This window comes from Pelobates fuscus, chromosome 13, assembly GCF_036172605.1.
Source record: "Pelobates fuscus isolate aPelFus1 chromosome 13, aPelFus1.pri, whole genome shotgun sequence".
NCBI lineage: Eukaryota > Metazoa > Chordata > Amphibia > Anura > Pelobatidae > Pelobates > Pelobates fuscus.
Genome location: NC_086329.1, coordinates 83041251 through 83065267, shown reverse-complemented (window position 1 = coordinate 83065267; position 24017 = coordinate 83041251). Strand labels below are relative to the sequence as shown.

Sequence of the window (24017 nt, the reverse complement as noted above, 5' to 3'; positions counted from 1 at the left end):
TATCATTGCCAAAACTGTGAAAAAAAATGTGGTTTTTTTTTTCATTTTTTTTAGCATTTTTGTTTTAATAATTAATCAGAATTTATCTATGTATATGTGACATCAAATTAAAGCCCCTTTTGCCCTCTAAAAAAACAAAAAACGGTATATATTATGTGTTGGTGCAATAAATGACAGAGATGCAAATCGAATTTAAAGACAAAGAGCAAAATTCAAAAATAGCTTGTGTCCTTAAGGGTAAGACAAGCTTTTGAAGCCGTTTCCTTAAGGGGTTAAAGGGACATGTTAGACACCCATTCTGGAATAACTTGTCTTATACGGTTTCTTGCAAGCATTATTTTCTTACATTATTTGCAAATAATATAAGAAATAACATTTGAATCATAGCTGAATTCCCTTTGTCTGACACTTCCAAGAGCTGTATGTTTCCCCATAAACCCTTAGAGGACTATGGGATATAAACAGCTCTCTCATAACTTTCTATAAGAGAGCAGAACACAAACCACATTCATGCGCACCCTACCTTCACGCCTGACACATAGATCACCACATTTAATAGCAGCTGGAGCCCATTAAATTCTTTTTGACAGAAAAACAACCAACCTCCCCAGGCTAAACCCGTCAAAAACTTAAAACACTGATTCTTTGTTTCCCAACAATTTTCCTGTACAATACACAGAACATATGACATCACTGAACCTTTACCTTTATGTTGGAGAATCAACATGCGCAAAATTTCTATTTTGATTTTGCTGTCATGGAGTATTTTCTGAGCATCACTGAGATGTTTCTGATCCTGTAATCAGAAAAAGCAAATGGATAATTAAGATAAACAAAAACTGGACGTTTAGGTTTATTACCCCACATCGCCATGTATACATGAGCTAAGTTTAATTTTCACTGTCTCTTAAAACCCTTTTGAAGAGACAATGAAGTTACCAAGGCACTTAATTTCAGTGAAATGGTCTGGGTGCAGAGTTCCTTTCCCTTTTAACCCTGCAATGTAAAACATTGCAGTTTTTTAGAAACTATTGCAGGGTTAAATTCACCTTTAAAGGCTGTCATACTGACAATGATTAGAGGTGCTTCCACAGCAACAAGTAAAAATCGGTCATGTGTCGCGGAAGCTCATAGGAAATCATCAGATCTCCAATGCAACCCAGGAGGAACATTGGACCATTGAACATTGGACCAACATTGGACCATCAAGAATGATGCTACGTTTCCTCACTGATGTTGCGGGATGTACAGGGAGTGCAGAATTATTAGGCAAGTTGTATTTTTGAGGATTAATTTTATTATTGAACAACAACCATGTTCTCAATGAACCCAAAAAACTCATTAATATCAAAGCTGAATATTTTTGGAAGTAGTTTTTAGTTTTAGCTATTTTAGGGGGATATCTGTGTGTGCAGGTGACTATTACTGTGCATAATTATTAGGCAACTTAACAAAAAACAAATACATACCCATTTCAATTATTTATTTTTACCAGTGAAACCAATATAACATCTCAACATTCACAAATATACATTTCTGACATTCAAAAACAAAACAAAAACAAATCAGTGACCAATATAGCCACCTTTCTTTGCAAGGACACTCAAAAGCCTGCCATCCATGGATTCTGTCAGTGTTTTGATCTGTTCACCATCAACATTGCGTGCAGAAGCAACCACAGCCTCCCAGACACTGTTCAGAGAGGTGTACTGTTTTCCCTCCTTGTAAATCTCACATTTGATGATGGACCACAGGTTCTCAATGGGGTTCAGATCAGGTGAACAAGGAGGCCATGTCATTAGATTTTCTTCTTTTATACCCTTTCTTGCCAGCCACGCTGTGGAGTACTTGGACGCGTGTGATGGAGCATTGTCCTGCATGAAAATCATGTTTTTCTTGAAGGATGCAGACTTCTTCCTGTACCACTGCTTGAAGAAGGTGTCTTCCAGAAACTGGCAGTAGGACTGGGAGTTGAGCTTGACTCCATCCTCAACCCGAAAAGGCCCCACAAGCTCATCTTTGATGATACCAGCCCAAACCAGTACTCCACCTCCACCTTGCTGGCGTCTGACTCGGACTGGAGCTCTCTGCCCTTTACCAATCCAGCCACGGGCCCATCCATCTGGCCCATCAAGACTCACTCTCATTTCATCAGTCCATAAAACCTTAGAAAAATCAGTCTTGAGATATTTCTTGGCCCAGTCTTGACGTTTCAGCTTGTGTGTCTTGTTCAGTGGTGGTCGTCTTTCAGCCTTTCTTACCTTGGCCATGTCTCTGAGTATTGCACACCTTGTGCTTTTGGGCACTCCAGTGATGTTGCAGCTCTGAAATATGGCCAAACTGGTGGCAAGTGGCATCTTGGCAGCTGCACGCTTGACTTTTCTCAGTTCATGGGCAGTTATTTTGCGCCTTGGTTTTTCCACACGCTTCTTGCGACCCTGTTGACTATTTTGAATGAAACGCTTGATTGTTCGATGATCACGCTTCAGAAGCTTTGCAATTTTAAGAGTGCTGCATCCCTCTGCAAGATATCTCACTATTTTTGACTTTTCTGAGCCTGTCAAGTCCTTCTTTTGACCCATTTTGCCAAAGGAAAGGAAGTTGCCTAATAATTATGCACACCTGATATAGGGTGTTGATGTCATTAGACCACATCCCTTCTCATTACAGAGATGCACATCACCTAATATGCTTAATTGGTAGCAGGCTTTCGAGCCTATACAGCTTGGAGTAAGACAACATGCATAAAGAGGATGATGTGGTCAAAATACTAATTTGCCTAATAATTCTGCACTCCCTGTAGAGAGGTGGAAAAGGTAAGTAAAACTTTACTATTATTTTTTTATTGCACATGGGGGAGGGGGACGATGACATGTATTTGACTAAGATCCAGCGCACTCATCCATTCACCAAACAGCAATCTCAAGGCTCATATAATGTAGTCGATTTATTTAAAAACACCTAACCTGGGCAAAAATAATGGGAATTTAGTTACAGTATATGATCATACATTGCATAAGCCTGCCACAACGTCAATGCACCCCATTCTTGGCTGGTCAATTATTATTTAGTGAATGAGTGAGTGCGCTGGATCTTGTATGTTGTATGAATTGGCCCCAGCAGCACCCTTATAAGTATGCATGTTTAGGTGAGTGCCTCCCTCCTGGTTTCTTGTATTTGACTAGGGACAGGGGCACCTCAGCATTAGGGATACAGGTTTGTATTTCTAACACTGTAATGTTCCTGGCATTTCTCCTCTATTGTTGGTCTTCACCTAGAGATTTAATACATTTCCCTCTTTACCACCAAATTACTTCATATTTTCAGAACGGACACACTATTTACAACAACGGCAAAAGGAAAGCTAACAAAAAGGATTTAGCAAATGTGGAAACTATACATCAACATATTGTACCCCTCCGCTATTAACAAACTATTTTAAGACAACATCATGGTAGATGGAGAGGATGTTAGGGAATACTCGTTTCCCAATCACCTTAATCCCTACCTTATCTGAAACGCCGGCCCCTTCTAATTAGACTGAATGTGCTCTCTGGGACGTTTCAATTTATCCTGTATTTTACTTTCATTCAATCTTATGGTATTTACTTATGGCTGCCTATTCCTTGCACGTCCTTTATATCCTTTGCTATCATGTCTTTCCATGTTTTTTTTTTCTCACCTACGGTTTTGTTTCTTATTTCTCTTTTACCATCCATTCACCCCCCCAATATGTAAATACATTGAATCAAACTAATTTAAAAAAACTAGAGAGTTGTGTATATCTTTGCACTTAAAAAAGTGGAAGGAAGAGCCTTGTTCTATTCAGCTGAGAGAGAGCCGTAGGCGAACTCCACAAAATGATGTCTTTTAATTTCAGTCCGATCCAGGAGCAGAAAGAGTTCATCAGCTCCCGGATCCCCAGCCTGCTATCAACTAAAATTAGCTAGGATCCCATCACAAGTGGGAAAAAGTCACACATTGCAGAAAGTGGAAGGAGTTTTCTAAAATGTAAATAAATAAAGATATAGTTGATCTTTAAGATGAAATAAAATGTGCCCAACATACTTTGGAGCGGCCGGTAGAATACGCCTTTATCAGCTTTTCTGCTTCGCTCTTAACTTTGTACTCATCTTCGAGTTGTTTCTCCAAAGTGGCTAACTTATCATCTGGTGAGGAGCATGAATCACTATCAGAAGCAACTGGAATCTGGGGACCATCTGCAAATTAATAATAAGACAAAATCAGAATTACAAATGGCAGCAGACAGTATCACTCAATCGAGGTTGATGAAAGACAGACATCGAAAAGTAAAACCACGATAGCTGAAGCCAGTCATGATAGCAGCATCTAGTCTACAGTAAGTCACAAAGTGGATATAAAAATGGTGTAAGCAGGTTAATGATGGGTAATCTGGTCACTTTAATGGGATATGTGATATGTATCCAATATATATTTATACATTTACAGAACACACACACAAAGTGTTTTAATGTACCTGGGTGTGCCCCTGCTCCTTGCTCGATAACATCGATTGCTTGTGTTCCGCTGACCTGAAAAGGAAGAAATTAAACGAATCAGAAAAAGTCTCTTTGCCAGACGAACAGGATCACAAGTTATTTGTGGCTCTAAGTGTGGTTACTATGTGCTAGATTGTCTGCGAGGAATCTCTGGTCCTGTCTGGTGTGGTAGACTCTGCTTCTATTGATCTGGTGCAGATTGCCTGTTCCTGTGCTGCTAGTATTAGTGTCTCAGTGCTGTCTTTCAGTCCGGATATATTTATTATATACATATACAGGATATATGTGTGTGTATAAGCATCCTAATAACAATACTCTATAGTACTTTCACTTGACATACCACTAACTGACATGAATAAGGGTCAAGGAATTCATACCACAAAAACCGATACAGTAACCATATGCTGTCACTGTGCTTTGGACATTAAAACTGGAGCCATGAAAGGGTTAAATATTGAAGAAAGAATAAAATGATAGACCTGAGTGTAACCTCCCCAGTGTTCCCCATTACTAATCATATAAAGTGTCCAATCTGTATTCTCTTTATCCCCCATCCTGGACTACACTGGGGATTTGGTTAACATGATAAACTCTCAGTTAATTATATGTAGAACTGGAATCTTATACAGAGAATCAAGTCTTTTACTTACATCACAGCATACACATGGAAAACACGAACAAATTGTTCTACTATTTGCCATCTTTAGCCACGTGATCACCACAGCAGCTAAGCAGTGTCTACTGTCTAAGCAGTGTGTACTGACTGAACTGTGCTCAGCAAGGATGATGTCACAGTGATGTCACAGCGGACAATCAGACCATCTGTAGCTATCTCTGCCTTTCTATACTCTGTATAGGAGGAAATGCCCTAAATACTTAAAAATATAAATAAAATGCATTCCCCAGTGGAAATTAAAGTTTCAAAGTATATTATATATATATATATATATATATATATATATATATACACACACACACACTGAGGGAAAAAAGTATTTAATCCTCTGTCGATTTTGAAGAGATGATCAGTATTTAATTCTAATGGTATGTGTATTTTAACAGTGAGAGACAGAACAACAGAACAAAACATAAGTGCAGAAAAAAGCATGTCAAAAAAGTTATAAATTGATTTGCATGTCAATGAGTGAATTAAGTATTTGATCCCCTATCAATCAGCAAGATTTCTGGCTCCCAGGTGTTTTTTATACAGGTAAAGAGCTGAGATTAGGAGCACTCTCTTAAAGGGAGTGCTCCTAATCTCAGCTCGTTACCTGTATAAAAGACACCTGTCCACAGAATCAATCAATCAGATTCCAAACTCTCCACCATGGCCAAGACCAAAGAGCAGTCCAAGGATGTCAGGGACAAGATTGTGCACCTACACATGGCTGGAATGGGCTACAAGACCATCGCCAAGCAGCTTGGTGGTGCGATTATTTGCAAATGGAGGAAACACAAAATTACTGTCAGTCTTCCTCTGTCTGGTGCTCCATGCAAGACCGCAAAAACACAAAGCCAAGGCAACAAAGGAGTGGCTCAACAAAGGAGTGGCTCAGTCTCCAGACGTTAATCCCATAGAAAATCTGTGGAGGGAGCCGAAGGTTCGAGTTGCCAAATGTCAGTCTCGAAACCTTAATGAATTAGAGAGAATCTGCAAAGAGGAGTGCGACAAAATCCCTCTTGAGATGTGTACAAACCTGGTGACCAACTACAAGAAATGTCTGACCTCTGTGACTGCCAACAAGGGTTTTGCCACCAAGTACTAATTCGAAGAGGTCAAATATTTAGCAAAACATACAAAAAGATGGGGTAGACCGCCAACTCCAAAAGAGGAGGTGGGATCTACTCCAATCCACAGATACCTCCAAATGTAAGTATAGCTAAAAAATGGTGGGGACCTTTATTGACAATCAAAAAAATATATATAAATTAAATTAAAGTAAAGGCAAAATTGCTAGATACCCAAATAAACTCCAAAAAACAACGTGTAGCAATCATTAGAAAAGTGAAAACTTCACCTAGTTAAAATAGTTAAAATACCCGGTAACTAATGTCATGAAGACAAAAAATAGGTAATTAGGGGCTAAACGTAGCTCATACTATATGGGCCTTAATAGATCCCCAAGTAACGTCACGTTAACCCCAGACACCTGATGGTACCGTTGGAAACACCTCTAAAGATAGTGAGGACCCAACCCAATAGCCAAACACAAAAATCCCAGTAACGGTAAAGGAGGTCTACTTATTTAAATCAGTCGCAGAGGCGGTAGCTAGTGGACCTTACTAAGTATAAGTGGTAAACAGCCGGTATACTGAAGTGGCTGCTAGTGGCTGGGTGCAGAACTCAGTTGATCCATAGAAGTGAACAAAATTGGAAAAAGGGGACGGACTTCCCCCCTAGTACATACCAAATTGCACCAGTGAAACCCATATAGGGGTAAAACGCCCTGAATTAAATAGCCTAGAGACACTGCACCCTAGTATGCCCTAGCCAGCTCACTAACTGAACTTAAAAATGGCTAAGCTACCTGCTGCTTCGAGGCAGCCTCAAGCTATCCCTCATAAGTAGAACAGAGGAGCACAGTCCACTAACTTCGTTAGGTACACATAAGTACAGGCATCATGGTAACCCAGTTAAAGATAAAAATAAAGAAAAAAGAAATAGTTCTAGCAATTAATATGCATCAGCATGGTACAGCTCAAAGCGCGTTTCGGCGTTTACATACACCTTTGTCAAGAGCGAGCCGGTAAATGAGAGGAAGACTCCTTATAAAGGGACGGAGGGAGACCCCTCCCCTTGTCAGCGTCCAATACGGACTGGTGGGTGGATCAGGAGGCAAGACGGGGCGTGTGAAAGTTCCCTCTCCCCGCCCATACTACCAATCAAATGGCGGTAATGAACCACCCCTAAAATAGTAATATCCAAGCAGAGTTTTTCCAGTTGAGCTTTTTTTTGTGATATGTATAATTCAGTTATAGTGAATTAAAAGTAACAGTGTAGAATCTGCATTTGGCCACAGCAATAGGCAACATGCACAACATCAGCTAGAGCACCAGATTGCTCCCACATCATCATATTGCACCCACAGCACTTTCCACATCACAGCACCAGGTTGCACTCACAAAACCTCCCACAGCACTTTATAAATGCCAGCAATAATAATAATAATAGAGAGACCCCTCTCCAGGGCACATTAACAGAGGCCATCTCCGTATTAGAGCAGAGCTTTCCAAACTTTTTACGTTGGTGGCACACTTTTCAGACATGCATCCTTTTCCGACACGCAGTTCTGTGCTCTCAGTGAGCGATTCCTGTCAGACCGGGTAGGGGAAACAGAAGCTCGACAATGCTAGACAAAGTGATAGCAGGAGGGTAACGTTGTGCAATGTGCTCCCCTTCCTGTCGGGACACCTCTGTGCGACACACTCAAATTGTGTGGTCGACACACTAATGTGTTGCACCACAAAGTTTGGTAAGCTGTGCATTAGTCTCTTTTAGAAAAAAATCTATCAATTTTCACCTGTGTGTCTCTTAACACCACTTTTGTGTTTCTTATCCCATCTTTAGTCTTAACTCGTTTTGTGTATCGTACCACCTGTTTATTGTACACACCTTTTGTCCCTTTTCTCATAATCTGCCCTCAAACCTTCACCTTTTTCTATATTCTCCAAACTTTGTGTCTCCTTTCTCAGTCCCCCGTCCCCCTACTTCTCTTATATAATCAGGCATTCAACAGTATTTTAATCGTATTAGCTGACTTTTCATTAGACACACGCCTTCCACTTTCTTCATATCCCACCAACCTCTGCCCCTTTTCTCATATCCCCTCCACACACACACACACCTTTAACTTGCTCCATATTTTGCCCCACACCATAAATTTCTCCATATGAACCTCTCACCTTTTGTCCCTTTTCTAATTCCTCCTCTAGAGGATTCAAGGAGGACTGAAAGGAGGAGCTAGCAGTGGCGTCGCTAGGGGGGGCATCCCTACATCATGCTGTGCCCCCCCCCCAAAAGGGCAACTTGCTGGCCATGTGTTTAAATTCTGTCTGTTACAGCCCGAGGGAATGCAGTGCTGGGTATTGTCTGTGGAAAGATGCTGGGGCACTGACAAGCTCCGCCCTAAAACCAAGCCCCGCCTCCTGCACATAAGCCCCACCGCCGCAGTTAAGCAACACCCCTTGCTGCTGTGTGTGTGTGTCTGTCTGCTAGTGAGGAAGCTTGTGTGTTTGTGTCTGTGGATAGACTCAGCAGTCTGTGTCTGTGGATAGACTCAGCAGTCTGTGTCTGTGGATAGACTCAGCAGTCTGTGTCTGTGGATAGACTCAGCAGTCTGTGTCTGTGGATAGACTCAGCAGTCTGTGTCTGTGGATAGACTCAGCAGTCTGTGTCTGTGGATAGACTCAGCAGTCTGTGTCTGTGGATAGACTCAGCAGTCTGTGTCTGTGGATAGACTCAGCAGTCTGTGTCTGTGGATAGACTCAGCAGTCTGTGTCTGTGGATAGACTCAGCAGTCTGTGTCTGTGGATAGACTCAGCAGTCTGTGTCTGTGGATAGACTCAGCAGTCTGTGTCTGTGGATAGACTCAGCAGTCTGTGTCTGTGGATAGACTCAGCAGTCTGTGTCTGTGGATAGACTCAGCAGTCTGTGTCTGTGGATAGACTCAGCAGTCTGTGTCTGTGGATAGACTCAGCAGTCTGTGTCTGTGGATAGACTCAGCAGTCTGTGTCTGTGGATAGACTCAGCAGTCTGTGTCTGTGGATAGACTCAGCAGTCTGTGTCTGTGGATAGACTCAGCAGTCTGTGTCTGTGGATAGACTCAGCAGTCTGTGTCTGTGGATAGACTCAGCAGTCTGTGTCTGTGGATAGACTCAGCAGTCTGTGTCTGTGGATAGACTCAGCAGTCTGTGTCTGTGGATAGACTCAGCAGTCTGTGTCTGTGGATAGACTCAGCAGTCTGTGTCTGTGGATAGACTCAGCAGTCTGTGTCTGTGGATAGACTCAGCAGTCTGTGTCTGTGGATAGACTCAGCAGTCTGTGTCTGTGGATAGACTCAGCAGTCTGTGTCTGTGGATAGACTCAGCAGTCTGTGTCTGTGGATAGACTCAGCAGTCTGTGTCTGTGGATAGACTCAGCAGTCTGTGTCTGTGGATAGACTCAGCAGTCTGTGTCTGTGGATAGACTCAGCAGTCTGTGTCTGTGGATAGACTCAGCAGTCTGTGTCTGTGGATAGACTCAGCAGTCTGTGTCTGTGGATAGACTCAGCAGTCTGTGTCTGTGGATAGACTCAGCAGTCTGTGTCTGTGGATAGACTCAGCAGTCTGTGTCTGTGGATAGACTCAGCAGTCTGTGTCTGTGGATAGACTCAGCAGTCTGTGTCTGTGGATAGACTCAGCAGTCTGTGTCTGTGGATAGACTCAGCAGTCTGTGTCTGTGGATAGACTCAGCAGTCTGTGTCTGTGGATAGACTCAGCAGTCTGTGTCTGTGGATAGACTCAGCAGTCTGTGTCTGTGGATAGACTCAGCAGTCTGTGTCTGTGGATAGACTCAGCAGTCTGTGTCTGTGGATAGACTCAGCAGTCTGTGTCTGTGGATAGACTCAGCAGTCTGTGTCTGTGGATAGACTCAGCAGTCTGTGTCTGTGGATAGACTCAGCAGTCTGTGTCTGTGGATAGACTCAGCAGTCTGTGTCTGTGGATAGACTCAGCAGTCTGTGTCTGTGGATAGACTCAGCAGTCTGTGTCTGTGGATAGACTCAGCAGTCTGTGTCTGTGGATAGACTCAGCAGTCTGTGTCTGTGGATAGACTCAGCAGTCTGTGTCTGTGGATAGACTCAGCAGTCTGTGTCTGTGGATAGACTCAGCAGTCTGTGTCTGTGGATAGACTCAGCAGTCTGTGTCTGTGGATAGACTCAGCAGTCTGTGTCTGTGGATAGACTCAGCAGTCTGTGTCTGTGGATAGACTCAGCAGTCTGTGTCTGTGGATAGACTCAGCAGTCTGTGTCTGTGGATAGACTCAGCAGTCTGTGTCTGTGGATAGACTCAGCAGTCTGTGTCTGTGGATAGACTCAGCAGTCTGTGTCTGTGGATAGACTCAGCAGTCTGTGTCTGTGGATAGACTCAGCAGTCTGTGTCTGTGGATAGACTCAGCAGTCTGTGTCTGTGGATAGACTCAGCAGTCTGTGTCTGTGGATAGACTCAGCAGTCTGTGTCTGTGGATAGACTCAGCAGTCTGTGTCTGTGGATAGACTCAGCAGTCTGTGTCTGTGGATAGACTCAGCAGTCTGTGTCTGTGGATAGACTCAGCAGTCTGTGTCTGTGGATAGACTCAGCAGTCTGTGTCTGTGGATAGACTCAGCAGTCTGTGTCTGTGGATAGACTCAGCAGTCTGTGTCTGTGGATAGACTCAGCAGTCTGTGTCTGTGGATAGACTCAGCAGTCTGTGTCTGTGGATAGACTCAGCAGTCTGTGTCTGTGGATAGACTCAGCAGTCTGTGTCTGTGGATAGACTCAGCAGTCTGTGTCTGTGGATAGACTCAGCAGTCTGTGTCTGTGGATAGACTCAGCAGTCTGTGTCTGTGGATAGACTCAGCAGTCTGTGTCTGTGGATAGACTCAGCAGTCTGTGTCTGTGGATAGACTCAGCAGTCTGTGTCTGTGGATAGACTCAGCAGTCTGTGTCTGTGGATAGACTCAGCAGTCTGTGTCTGTGGATAGACTCAGCAGTCTGTGTCTGTGGATAGACTCAGCAGTCTGTGTCTGTGGATAGACTCAGCAGTCTGTGTCTGTGGATAGACTCAGCAGTCTGTGTCTGTGGATAGACTCAGCAGTCTGTGTCTGTGGATAGACTCAGCAGTCTGTGTCTGTGGATAGACTCAGCAGTCTGTGTATATGAACTCAGCAGTCTGTGTGTGTGTGTGTATGGACTCAGCAGTCTGTGTGTCTGTGTATGGACTCAGCAGTCTGTGTGTCTGTGTATGGACTCAGCAGTCTGTGTGTCTGTGTATGGACTCAGCAGTCTGTGTGTCTGTGTATGGACTCAGCAGTCTGTGTGTCTGTGTATGGACTCAGCAGTCTGTGTGTCTGTGTATGGACTCAGCAGTCTGTGTGTCTGTGTATGGACTCAGCAGTCTGTGTGTCTGTGTATGGACTCAGCAGTCTGTGTGTCTGTGTATGGACTCAGCAGTCTGTGTGTCTGTGTATGGACTCAGCAGTCTGTGTGTCTGTGTATGGACTCAGCAGTCTGTGTGTCTGTGTATGGACTCAGCAGTCTGTGTGTCTGTGTATGGACTCAGCAGTCTGTGTGTCTGTGTATGGACTCAGCAGTCTGTGTGTCTGTGTATGGACTCAGCAGTCTGTGTGTCTGTGTATGGACTCAGCAGTCTGTGTGTGTGTCTGCCTGCTAGTGAGGAAGCTTTTGTGTGTGTATGGACTCCGCAGTCTGTGTGTGTATATGGATACAGTGCCAACTATGGCACTGTATCAAGGGAAATGTGTTTGTTTTTTTTAATAATCCCTGGTGGAAAATAATAAATCCTCCACAAGGGATTATTAAAAAAACAACACATGTTGTCGGGGGTGGGGCTTAACATGCGGCAGGGGCGGGGTTACACTGCGGCTAGGGCGGGGTTAAATGTGCCCCCCTACTTTTGTCCCTGGACCACCATGTGCCCCCCCTAAAAATGAATCCTAGAGACTCCACTGGGAGCTAGACATGATAGCAGGAGTATGGGGAAGGATGAGACATGCAGGACAGCAGGATAATGGGGAAGGAGGAGCCAGGCAGGACAGCAGAATAATGGGGAAAGGAGGAGCCAGGCAGGACAGCAGGAGAATGAGAAAGGATGAGCCAGACAGGACAGCAGGAGGATGGGGAAGCTGGAGCCAGACAAGACAGCAGGAGGATGGGGAAGCTGGAGCCAGACAAGACAGCAGGAGGATCTAGAAGGAGGAGCCAGGCATGACAGTAGGAGGATCCAAAAGGAGAAGCCAGGCAGGACAGCAGGATAATGGGAAAGGAGGAGCCAGGCAAGACAGTAGGAGAATGGGAAAGGAGGAGCCAGGCAAGACAGCAGGAGGATGGGGAAAAGGATTCAGGCAAGAGAGCAGGAGGATGGGGAAAAAGGATTCAGGCAAGAGAGCAGGAGGATGGGGAAAAAGGACAGGCAAGACAGCAGGAGGATGGGGAAAAAGGACAGGCAAGACAGCAGGAGAATGGGGAAAAAGGACAGGCAAGACAGCAGGAGGATGGGGAAAAAGGATTCAGGCAAGACAGCAGGAGGATGGGGAAAAAGGAGACAGCAGGAGGATGGGGAAAAAGGAGCCAGGCAGGACAGCAGGAGGATGGGGCAAAAGGAGACAGCAGGAGGATGGGGAAAAAGGAGCCAGGCAGGACAGCAAGAGGATGGGAAAGGAGGAGCCAGGCAGGAAAGCAAGAGAATGGGGAAGGAGGAGCCAGGCAGGAAAGCAGAAGGATGGGGAAGGAAGAGCCAGGTAGCACAACAGGGAGATGGAGAAAAAGTTGTCAGGCAGGACAGCAGGAGGATCCTATGTGAATAAGTTTTCCCCTCAGGATGTACTGCAAATCGGCAATAAAGTATTACATGCATTTACAGTAAAATAAACACAGGTACCTAGTATGGATACCTGGATGGACAGGGTGCACTTCTCTTGCTGCTACCCCACTGGATCCACATCACCTGAGAACAGAGAACAGTACAGAAAAAAAATAGCGGCCTTTGCATTGCTGGCATTTCTGCAAATCGGCACCGGCCATACTGTGGCGAAAGTAACCTTGCCACTGGTTTTTGGAGGGGCCTGTTTGCCAGCCTCCTGCCCTGCGACTATGGCCCTGGGATGTATTGCCCTTTACAAACTACATTTGGGCATAATGAATACTTTGGAGTAGTGTTACAACTTTTAAACTGGCACTTCGAATGCAGTCGAGGTGCCGAAGTCGTCGAAGTGGCCGCCATTCGACAAACAAACACGTGGCGGCGGCCATTTTAACTTATTCGAACGGGACTTAGTCATTTTCGACTAACTTTTGGAAGATTGAATGTATAGTTTTAAAGTTATAAAAATGTATAAGTTTTAGCTTGGAGATAATTGAGTAGATACAGTAAGAAACTCAATTATCTCCCAAGCAGAGGGGAGGGAATATGTGGGATGTAATCGATATTTGATTGGTTAATGCCTAATTGCCGGTGGGCGTCTCCCTTGCAGGGGAGCACTGCATAAAAGCAGAGTACCTGCCAATAAATATCAGAGTTCTTCTTCACCCTCAATCTAGAGTCCTGTCTCTTATTGGGGGAATCGCTATATCACTACAAGGGATTGCTATGCTCTGCATGCTCCCTTGGATAATCACTTCTAGGCTCTTTTAAGAGCCTGTTCCTGCTTCACTCTCTTGGAGGAGAGGTTCACCCCCTGGAACCTGGAGCCTTGTCGTAGGTCCAGGGTGGGTAGGAGACGGCAAGACCCCAACCAAGCTGCGGCGGTTCGTGGGGTCTGCGGTGGTTGTGGTGTCTGCGGAGCGCTTGGAGCCCTCTGTAAGCGCTAGGAGCATCCTTCAACAGAGGTACCCAGTCGGGATGCCAGGTGATCCGTTACACATACAATCTAAATACCGGCTGTGCTAGTAAAATACCAGTTAAGTGGCAACCCTACATGTGAGAGATTTATCAAAGTGTCTGTTCTAAACAGTGGTACAAAAATTTAAAAAGGGAGGAATCACCATTAGAATATGCCTGCTGGTTCCAGTGGTTTCATGATGATTTCCCCAACTCTAGTTCTTTCGACCACTCTTTATAACAGAACACTATGATATATGTTTTCTCCTTCACCAATGCAATGTGTGTCCTGTCTGCACCTGAACTGGATTGTGACGGTATTTGATAAATCCTAAATATAATGGATTGGCTAGTGATGCTTCCTTGGTCCACTATGATAGGATGCTTTAGTGTCTTAGTTCTCAAGTACTTGAAGATACAAGTTCCTAAAAATCCACTTATCCATCTTTCTATATAGCTAGCTAAATATGCTTTACAGCTTTGGCCATATAAAATTATATAGATATCTGTTGCTACAGTCAAAATAAAATATAGTTAAAATACTATATAACTCATTACAGAAAGGCTCTGCACTCACATAACATTAAAAACAAGCGCCCTTTAAAAATAAAATAGTCAGAGCACTATATCAGTTTAGTAGATATCCCCTTTTTATAAAAATGGCCATTGATTTCCAATCAATCCCAGATGGGGTCCCTCCTGTACTATATACGTGTTTGGTAGTGTTTGGTAAATGGCTTGAAGGTTCAGTAATACATCTACAAATTCGACATTCCTGGATGGGAGGCGGCGTCGCACATGAGAGCTACCCACATTGTAAATAGTTTCTTTCCCCAACATCATATGTTATAGGTTTCAATACAGACAAGCAGGTACTGTTTAGCCAATGTTCATGAACACTGGTTCGTCTCTGCCACACAGTCACCACCAACCTTCACACACACCAGCACAATTCTACAGATCCACAGCACAACATACCCCATATGTTACATAAGATGTAATAGCATAATAAAGAGTACATTGGGTGGGAGAAGCCAACTCCCGAGACATGGGAATAAATCTATTTAACATATGTGTATGTAATGTATGCCTACATAATATATGAATATGTGTACAATTATCCGAATTGAACAATAGAATGCAATATCGATTTTTTGTTACTGTCTAAAGTTGTAAAGTGCTGTTGAACAACTACGATGCCACTTAATACTCGCTTTGACGTCACCAAAGTTGTTGTAACCTGTGTATCAATAACAATTGTAAAAGGCGAGTTCCAATATGTACCACAGCCTGTTTCATATTATATGTTGCCCTAAAGGCACATTATACTATGGGTTACCATTTTGTTTATTGTACTGCGCTCTATATTATGTGTTTAACTTATTGACGTACTACAAAACGAATGACGATGTTATGAATGTACAGAATACCGGTCAATTATGTCGACAAAGTAATACCTGCTTTATAAATTCCATTTTCCCATTTATTTTCTGTACCCCATACACTTTTACAAAAAAACAATAAAAATTGTTTCTGACTGTCCTGGGACAGCAGGGAGCGGTGGCCATCTTTGATGTGGCGAATCATGGCAGTACCCCAGTTTTGTTCTCGCAGAACCCTAGGGTTTCGCGGAACACCAATTGGAAAACGCTGCATTAGAATGAAATAAATGTAATGTTAAATGAAAACCACATGCATTTATCACATTTACTTTTTGCCCCCCCACAATATTATTTTAAAAGCGCCAGCAATTTCAGCTGCATTGTACAATAGATTCACAAGATATATAAATAAATTAAAGGGACACTCCCCTGCCCAAATACAAAATAAATAAAAATCGCTGTTTTGTAGATATAGCCCATATGCAAAAATGCATATGTTTAATTAAGCATTTTTGCTTGCGGTATATCTAAAATTAGCTTTGTCGTTCTCTATGTTGTACTCACGCAAAAAAAAAAAAATTCAATAAAATACAAGTTGAAAAAATAAATTAAAACAGTTTGCTAAACCTGCAGATCTCTTGTCAACATAATTTGCAAGCTCTCCCCCTCCCTCCCCCCCCCTTCTAACCCCACCAGACTTTCTGTGTCTGTCCAATCACAGACTTCCCAATTCAGCTCGATGAGAAGTCTTTGCAAGGCAGGTGTTCTAGGCAATTGCTGCTTGGCTTGGCTGACAGAGGGTGATAGGACTGGAAGAGAGTGATGGAGGTGGCTGGACTGGCAGAGGGTGATGGAGGTGGCTGGACTGGCAGAGTGATGGAGGTGGCTGGACTGGCAGAGGGTGATAGGACTGGCAGAAGGTGGATGGCAGAGGGTGATGGGGTGGCTGGGCTGGCAGAGGGTGGAACAGACGGTTACTCACCTGACTCTCCGGCCGCCTCTCACAGAGAGGCAGTGAGTGAGAGTATGTATGTCAGCGAGTGTGTGTCTCAGTCAGTCAGTCAGCGAGCCAGTGTGTGTCTCAGTCAGTCAGTCAGCGAGCGAGCCAGTGTGTGTCTCAGTCAGTTAGTGAGCGAGTGTGTGTGTGTCTGTCAGCCAGCGAGTGTGTGTGTGTCAGCGAGTAAGTGACATGAGGGGGCGGCAAAATGGATCTTTGTCTAGGATGTCAGAAATCCTTGCACCGGCCCTGCATGTAGGCTCTAAAACTTACCTTTAATCCAATGCCTGGTCAGTCTCTTGGGAGCAGACACTCCGCCCTAGAAAAGATAACTGTTGTCCAATCCAGTTGTTCCCATAGAAGAGTACTGGGGAGAGGGGCACAAAGAAAAACTGGAAAAATTCTCCAACTATTCAGCTCTTTTTGATATTCTAGTTAACATTTGCAATTTTCTTATCATTTCTCCAATATTCCTGTATAGCGAATTAACCCATGAATCTTTACAATATATAAGGCAAACTTACTAATACAAAGTCCTTTCCATTTCCGCTGGGAGTTCTGATTACTGAGTTACTTACGGCAAATCGTCCTTGATCAGTTTATGAAAGGATTGTTGGGGCAGTGGAGTTCCTTCCAAGATAACTTTCCTAGTGTAAAGAGCAAGACATGTCAATGAAGGTTTTTAATGATTCAAAAAGGTTTTTACTAAATAAATAGTTTCATTAATCACCACAAAAACGGTTGCACCCGTGTATCACTTTCATACTGAAGTCTTCACATTCTATTTATTATAATCAGCAGCTTACACACAAAGGAGGAAATCTTGGCACAAGGATTTACACTGCTGGAGTCTGCAAGTCTATACTGAATTATAAAAACAACCGAGACGTAACAACACATTGGTTGGGACTATAATAACTCTTAAAGCTGCACTGTCATGCCATTCCCCAATCGCTCCTCTTCTCTTCCTCGCTCAGGATCTGTTCTTTTTTTCCAAACTGATCTAGTTTTCTTTAAAGGAACACTATAATCACCTAAATTACTTTAGCTAAATAAAGCAGTTTTAGTGTATAGATCATTCCCCTGCAATTTCACTGCTCAATTCACTGTCATTTAGGAGTTAAATCACTTTGTTTCTGTTTATGCAACCCAAGCCACACCTCCCCTGGCTATGATTGACAGAGCCTGCATGAAAAGAAAACTGGTTTCACTTTCAAACAGATGTAATTTACCTTAAATAATTATATCTCAATCTCTAAATTGAACTTTATTCACATACAGGAGGCTCTTGCAGGGTCTAGCAAGCTATTAACGTAGCAGGGGATAAGAACATCTTAATTAAACAGAACTTGCAATAAAGAAAGCCTAAATAGGGCTCTCTTTACAGGAAGTGTTTATGGAAGGCTGTGCAAGTCACATGCAGGGAGGTGTGACTAGGGTTCATAAACAAAGGGATTTAACTCCTAAATGGCAGAGGATTGAGCAGTGAGGCTGCAGGGGCATGTTCTATACACCAAAACTGCTTCATTAAGCTAAAGTTGTTCAGGTGACTATAGTGTCCCTTTAAAACATTATTAAACATAGTTATAAGAGCTTCCAAATCACACACAGAAGAGAAAATAGCACAGCCAGTAAAAAAAAAAAAAAAAACAGGGACAAAACATTTTTTAGATACATACATGAGAAAAGGAAAGTAAAATAAGGATTAGTTAGATTAAAAACAAAAGAAGGAAGGTATGTAGAAGAGGATAAAGGTCTAGCTGACTGCCTCAATGAATATTTTTGTTCAGTATTTACAGATGAAAATGAAGGAAATGGGCCTCGTTTAGGAAAAGGACAAATTAGTCATATGTTACATGTGAGTTTACAGAGGAAGAGGTTCTATTTCAACTGCCAAAAGTAAAGACAAATAAGTCAATGGGACCTGATGGAATACACCCAAAGTTATTAAAAGAGCTTAGTGGTGTACTAGCAAAACCATTAACAGATTTATTTAACCAATCATTGTTAACAGAAGTAGTCCCAGAAGATTGGAAGTTAGCGAATGTTGTGCCCATTCACAAGAAAGGTAGTAGGGAGGAGTCGGGCAACTATAGGCCAGTAAGCCTTACTACAGTAGTGGGGAAAGTGATGGAAACCATGTTAAAGGATCAGATTGTTGAACATCTAAAAACACATGGATTTCAAGATCAGAGACAACATGGGTTTACTTCAAGGAGATCATGCCAAACTAATCTTATTGATTTATTTGATTGGGTAACTAAAATAATAGATCAGGGTCTTGCAGTAGACATTGCTTACCTAGATTTCAGTAAGGCTTTTGACACTGTTGCACATAGAAGGCTTATCAATAAACTGCAATCTTTGGATTCCAATATTGTTGAATGGGTAAGGCAGTGGCTGAGTGACAGGCAACAGAGGGTTGTAGTCAATGGAGTATATTCGAAGCATGGGCTTGTCACCAGTGGATCGCCGGCGGGGGATACCCAGCGAGTAGGTAAGTCCCTTGTATGGTGGGCACGTACTATGCCGCCCGTCGGCAATTAGAGCCGGGTCCCCAAGGACGGCATAGTACGCCCGCCGTCCTTAAGGGGTTAAATGAATGTGCTTACTTTCCTGAAATCTGTCTAAAGACACAAGCAAATTGAAATACAGACCTAGGAGAATTGTTATATTATTGAAAATTATATCAAGCCATATCATCTTCACCTTTATTTCATTATAAAAATAAATAAAAAGGAGGACAACACAACAGTATAAGGTAATCTGCACACAGGGGATACGTTTCCTACGTTCGCTGTTTAGAAGTGACTGGAGAAAGAAGGGATTGGGGGCAGGGCCGGACTGGGGACACGAAGCAGCCCTGGAAAAAAAATCTATGGCAGCCCCATAAGTCATTGTGCACAAACATATATATATATATATATATATATATATATATATATATATATATATATATATATATATACATATACATACATACATACATACATATATATATATATACATACATACATATATATATATATATATACATATATATATATATATATATATATACATATATATATATATATATCTATATGTGTGGTCAGGGAAGAAGGCCGTATACAGCAACTTATACCTATTAACATTATTAGAATATACTAAGTCGGTTGAGGTGTGCCGAAACCGACATACGGGTTGGCCTGTAAATAAAGAGGGCTAACCATATAATAGCTTTCCTTTGTGGAGAGGTGGGTGGGGCAACCGGAAGTGACCAAGCGCTGTCAGCAAAGTATGAAGGGAAGTAGTGGGTTTAAATAGGCCGGCTGCAACCGCTCCCACAACTCCAGGCTCCGCCTTCTCATTTGTGGTCAGGGAAGAAGGCCGTATACAGCAACTTATACCTATAAACATTATTAGAATATACTAAGTCGGTTGAGGTGTGCCGAAACCGACGTACGGGTTGGCCTGTAAATAAAGAGGGCAAAAAGAGAATTTATATTCCACACTTTATTACGTATGCACAAATATCAATAACATTGATTCCTCATTTAGCCAATTGTGTGAACGCAAGCCTCAATTCTTTCTCTGGTTGTGGTATGTAACGATGGTATGCCGAAGATTTCCACCGTCCAAGCCTTTTAATAATATGAACTGGTATGTTTTGGCTGGAGGCGGATGTGGCTGCTCCGATACGAAATGAGTGGCCTGTATAAGCTGCGGGATCGAACCCGATTCTTGTGAACAGTAATCTTACGTATTTGACGAACTTTGAGGTAGTCAATGGTTGACCGTGTATGGTAAGGAGAGGAGCTTGTTTAGGCTGGTCCGCCCTACCTGCCATGTATATATTGAATAAATGTACGGGACACCACTGATTGCCGGTTGGGTAGAACTGAATGTCAAGAGGCGGTCCTACTTGATTGGTTTTTGACTGTTTTAGCGATAAGGTGTAGTGATCACCTATTTTGTTTAAGTGTGATACACGCAGCATATTTTCCTTGTTATTGATGTTATTAAGTGTGAGTTCGTTAGGACGCATAAACCCATAAAAGGCAAAGTATATGGCTGTTTTGAGTGTGTTGTTGGTTTGACTGTCGAAGGGTTTGGTGTCTAACATGTCTGATAAGGCCCTGAATTTTTCTGCGTCAATTGGTAACCGTGTAGTAGGTTTAGGGCTGTCTAGGCGTTGTATGCCTTTTAGCATGTTTTTTATGGGATGTGCGGACAGGAAGTTTTTTATACCAGGATATGTGTTGCTTACATAATGCTGTATTCCGGTTAAATAAAGTTTTATGGTGTTGTGTGCCAGTTTCAAATTAAGATGGCAAAAAGAGGTGAATGCCACTAAGGTACTTAAACCGTAATGATTCGTGATACCGTATTCGGTAATGAACTTATGCAGTAAGATTAAGGCACGGTTGTATGTGCGTCTGGTGTTTGGGGATAGTGAGGCTTGTATTAGTGTTTTCCCATGTTCGATGATTGTTTTTAGTCCAGGATGAGGTCTCTGAACTGCGGTGCCTTGCTTGGCCAATCCTCCGCTGTTGGGTGTAGCTGTCTGAAGACCTGCAATTTTAAACAGGATAGTGCGTCAGCTGCTGTATTTTGGTGACCTGGTATGTGTATGCAAGTCAGGAAAAAATTGTGTGTGGCTGCCAACCATGTGAGTCTCCTGACCAGGCTCATGATGATTAGTGATGAAGACCTGCCTTTGTTCAGAATCTCGCAAGCCGCCGTATTGTCGGAGTAGCACTTGACAGCTTTACCACCCCATAAGTGGCCCCAGACTTTTGCTGCTGCCACTATGGGGTAGATTTCAAAAAGTGCCGAAGTTTTTGTAAATGCGGGTAAGCCTACTGCTTCGCTAGGCCAAGCATCCCTCAACCATCTATTCCCGAAGATGGCTGCGAACCCTGTTTGACCTGCGGCATCTGTCCATAACAGTGGGGACTCTAATGTTAGTGGTGGAATGAACAAGTTCCTCCCATTCCAGTCTGACAGGAAATGGTGCCACATAGTCAGATCTGCCCTAGCCTGACTGTCCAGTGTAACCCTGCTGTCATCGTTGGGTAAATCGGGTAACAACCTGAGGAGACGTGATATGAAGGCTCGTCCCTGTGGTATTATTCTCATGGCGAAGTTCAGAGAACCCAGGAGTGACTGAAGATCCTTCCTCGACGTTGTACCGTTATCGAGAAATGACCCAATCTCTACCCGGATTCTCTGAACCTTGTCTGCTGGCAGGCTGACTTGCATGGCTGCTGAATCTAAGTCAATACCTAGGAAGGTTAACTTGGTGGTGGGGCCCATAGTCTTGTTCTCGGCCACGGGTACGCCTAACGTCTTGAATAAGGCCACCGTCTTATTGATGCTGTGTGGTATCGTATCTTGTTTTTCTACTGTTAGGAAGTCGTCCAGATAGTGTATAACCACTGGACAACAGCAGATATTCAGCAGTAGCCAACACAGTGTCTCTGCAAAAATGTCAAATAATTTGGGGCTACTTTTAGCCCCAAATGTCAGTCGGTTAGCGAAGTAGTATAATCCCTTCCACCAAACTCCATGCAAATGCCATAGAGAGGGGTGCAGAGGGAGCAGTTTAAATGCATTTGAAATATCAGTTTTACCTAGCCACGCTGCCCTTCCTGCTTCCAAAATGGCCTGTATTGCATTATCGACTGTGGCGTACTGTAATGAAAACTCGGACGAAGGTATAAGTGAGTTTAGGCTTGGTGTGGTGCTTGAATGAGGGGCTGACAAATCGATAATCAAACGTGCTTTATTGTTGTATTTGCCCCGTGCCACGCCTATTGGGCTGGTTCTCCAACAAGTGAATGGTGGCCTCGTGAATGGCCCTAACATGAAACCATTCCCTACTTCGGCTTTCAACAGTTCGTCTACTGTTGTTGGATCAGTAGTGGCAGATTGTAAGTTCCGGCATTCGATAGTGCCTGAAGGCAGTGCTACCAACCCTGTGTGAAACCCTTCTGTGAAACCCGTGATTAGAAATTGTACCAAGTCCCTGGATGGATGTGAACTAAGGTAAAATGCCAGTGTATCTACGTTGACCTCAGTCAGTCATTTCTTAGGGAACGGTTAGGGCACATCGTTTTGGCGTGAGCTCTGTGGCAGATGGTGCAGACATGTAACAACCTGCAAGCGCTGAAGCTGCATCCACCTGCATTAAAGTTATTACATATCTGCGCCTTCCCTAGGAAAACTATTGGCCTACCTAATTTATCCTTAAATGTCCTTTGGTCCGTATTATTGGTACCTGGAGCTGCGTAGCTGGTAGTAGGAAGACTTGGTTTGTTTGGGCACAAATTGGTGGAATGGGAACTGGATGCACAAATTGCACAAGACGGTGGAACGAGCCCGGCAAAATAACGGCAAAAAAGTTCCGTATCTAAATGCCTCCAGTCTGTCCTTATGTTGAACTGTACCAAAGCTGCTGCTGCTTTAGCCGAAAAAGACTTGTGGTACTCAAAAAAGGTATGGCCACCGTACTTGTGTCCCAGATCCACCAATTTGTGTAGATGCAAATCCAGTTCTTCCCTACGATGTGGAAAACTGGTGCATACAACATCTCTATATATCCCGAAAGCTAGGACAAACTCCGGTATGGTTAATTTTTTACTTAGTCTGGGGTCTCTTGCTTTCATTACCACTGACAGATCCCCATAATTAAAGGTCTTATTCTCCATCACGTCTTGGGATGCTATGAGAAGGGAAATAAGGTTGACATCTTTCCCTTCTAAAATGTCTTTCCTAATGTTAGGAGGTACCAAGTGTGCTGGAGTGATGATATGAGTGGTAGGATTTTGCGCAACTTGTGTCCCTGCCACATTACCCTGTGCTGCTATGTGTTCAACCCCTGGCGTGAGATTGATGTCTGGTGCCACGATAATTGGTTCGGGTGCTTCCAGTCTGTCCATTCTCTGGCTGATATTACTAATGGACGCTAGGATCGATGTCATGGTGACTTGTAGTCCAGCTAAGGTTTCATTCATATTATCCTGTGAGCTGGATCCTGGTTGAGGGGCCTCTGGGGTTGTCATCATAATCCTATAAAGTTCGGCTTTTCTTGCCGTGGCCGGGTATGGTACACCCCTACGTCTTAGTTCCGCCGCAATTTTCGGAATAGTCCATGACCTCAATGAACATGGACTATCTGAGCTCTCGGCTGCTGCTGGGGCCATCAAAGGGGTGGGTGGCCTAACAGGCGTGCTGGGAGGGGAGACGTCTTCTGCTATGTCAGATGCGTGAGACATCCTATATAAATGACACAAGTGTTTGAAGCGACTTGTCAGTAACTAGTAGTAGCTACTGAAGCTGTTATCGTAATGTTATTTGCCGATGGGACGATAGGGCTGTAATTTTGCGTTTGTCGTATGTATGTGCCACCGAAGCGTTGTGGCAGGAAGGTGGGCCTCGTACATCGTATGACGTGATCTGGGAGTGACTTGTGGGGCCCTCTCTGTACTTTGGGTTGCGTGCCGTGGAATCTATCTAATTACTATGGCTAAAGAATTTACCACCGTATTGAGTGTAATTTA

At 43.3% G+C, this 24017-nt stretch overlaps 1 protein-coding gene across 1 annotated transcript in view; it reads right to left on the bottom strand.

The window, feature by feature from the left end:
* LOC134582632 (serine/threonine-protein kinase N2-like) overlaps window positions 1-23519 on the bottom strand; it is a 41424-nt gene extending 17905 nt beyond the window's left edge. Inside the window, exons 1-5 of the mRNA XM_063439295.1 lie at window positions 22736-23519; window positions 21139-21893; window positions 4499-4553; window positions 4069-4220; window positions 706-796 (exon numbers count right to left, since the gene is read on the bottom strand). Of these exons, the coding sequence (XP_063295365.1) occupies window positions 706-796; window positions 4069-4220; window positions 4499-4553; window positions 21139-21893; window positions 22736-23519 (1837 nt within the window). The remainder of the gene's footprint in view (window positions 1-705; window positions 797-4068; window positions 4221-4498; window positions 4554-21138; window positions 21894-22735) is intronic.
* Window positions 23520-24017: the final 498 nt, after the last annotated feature.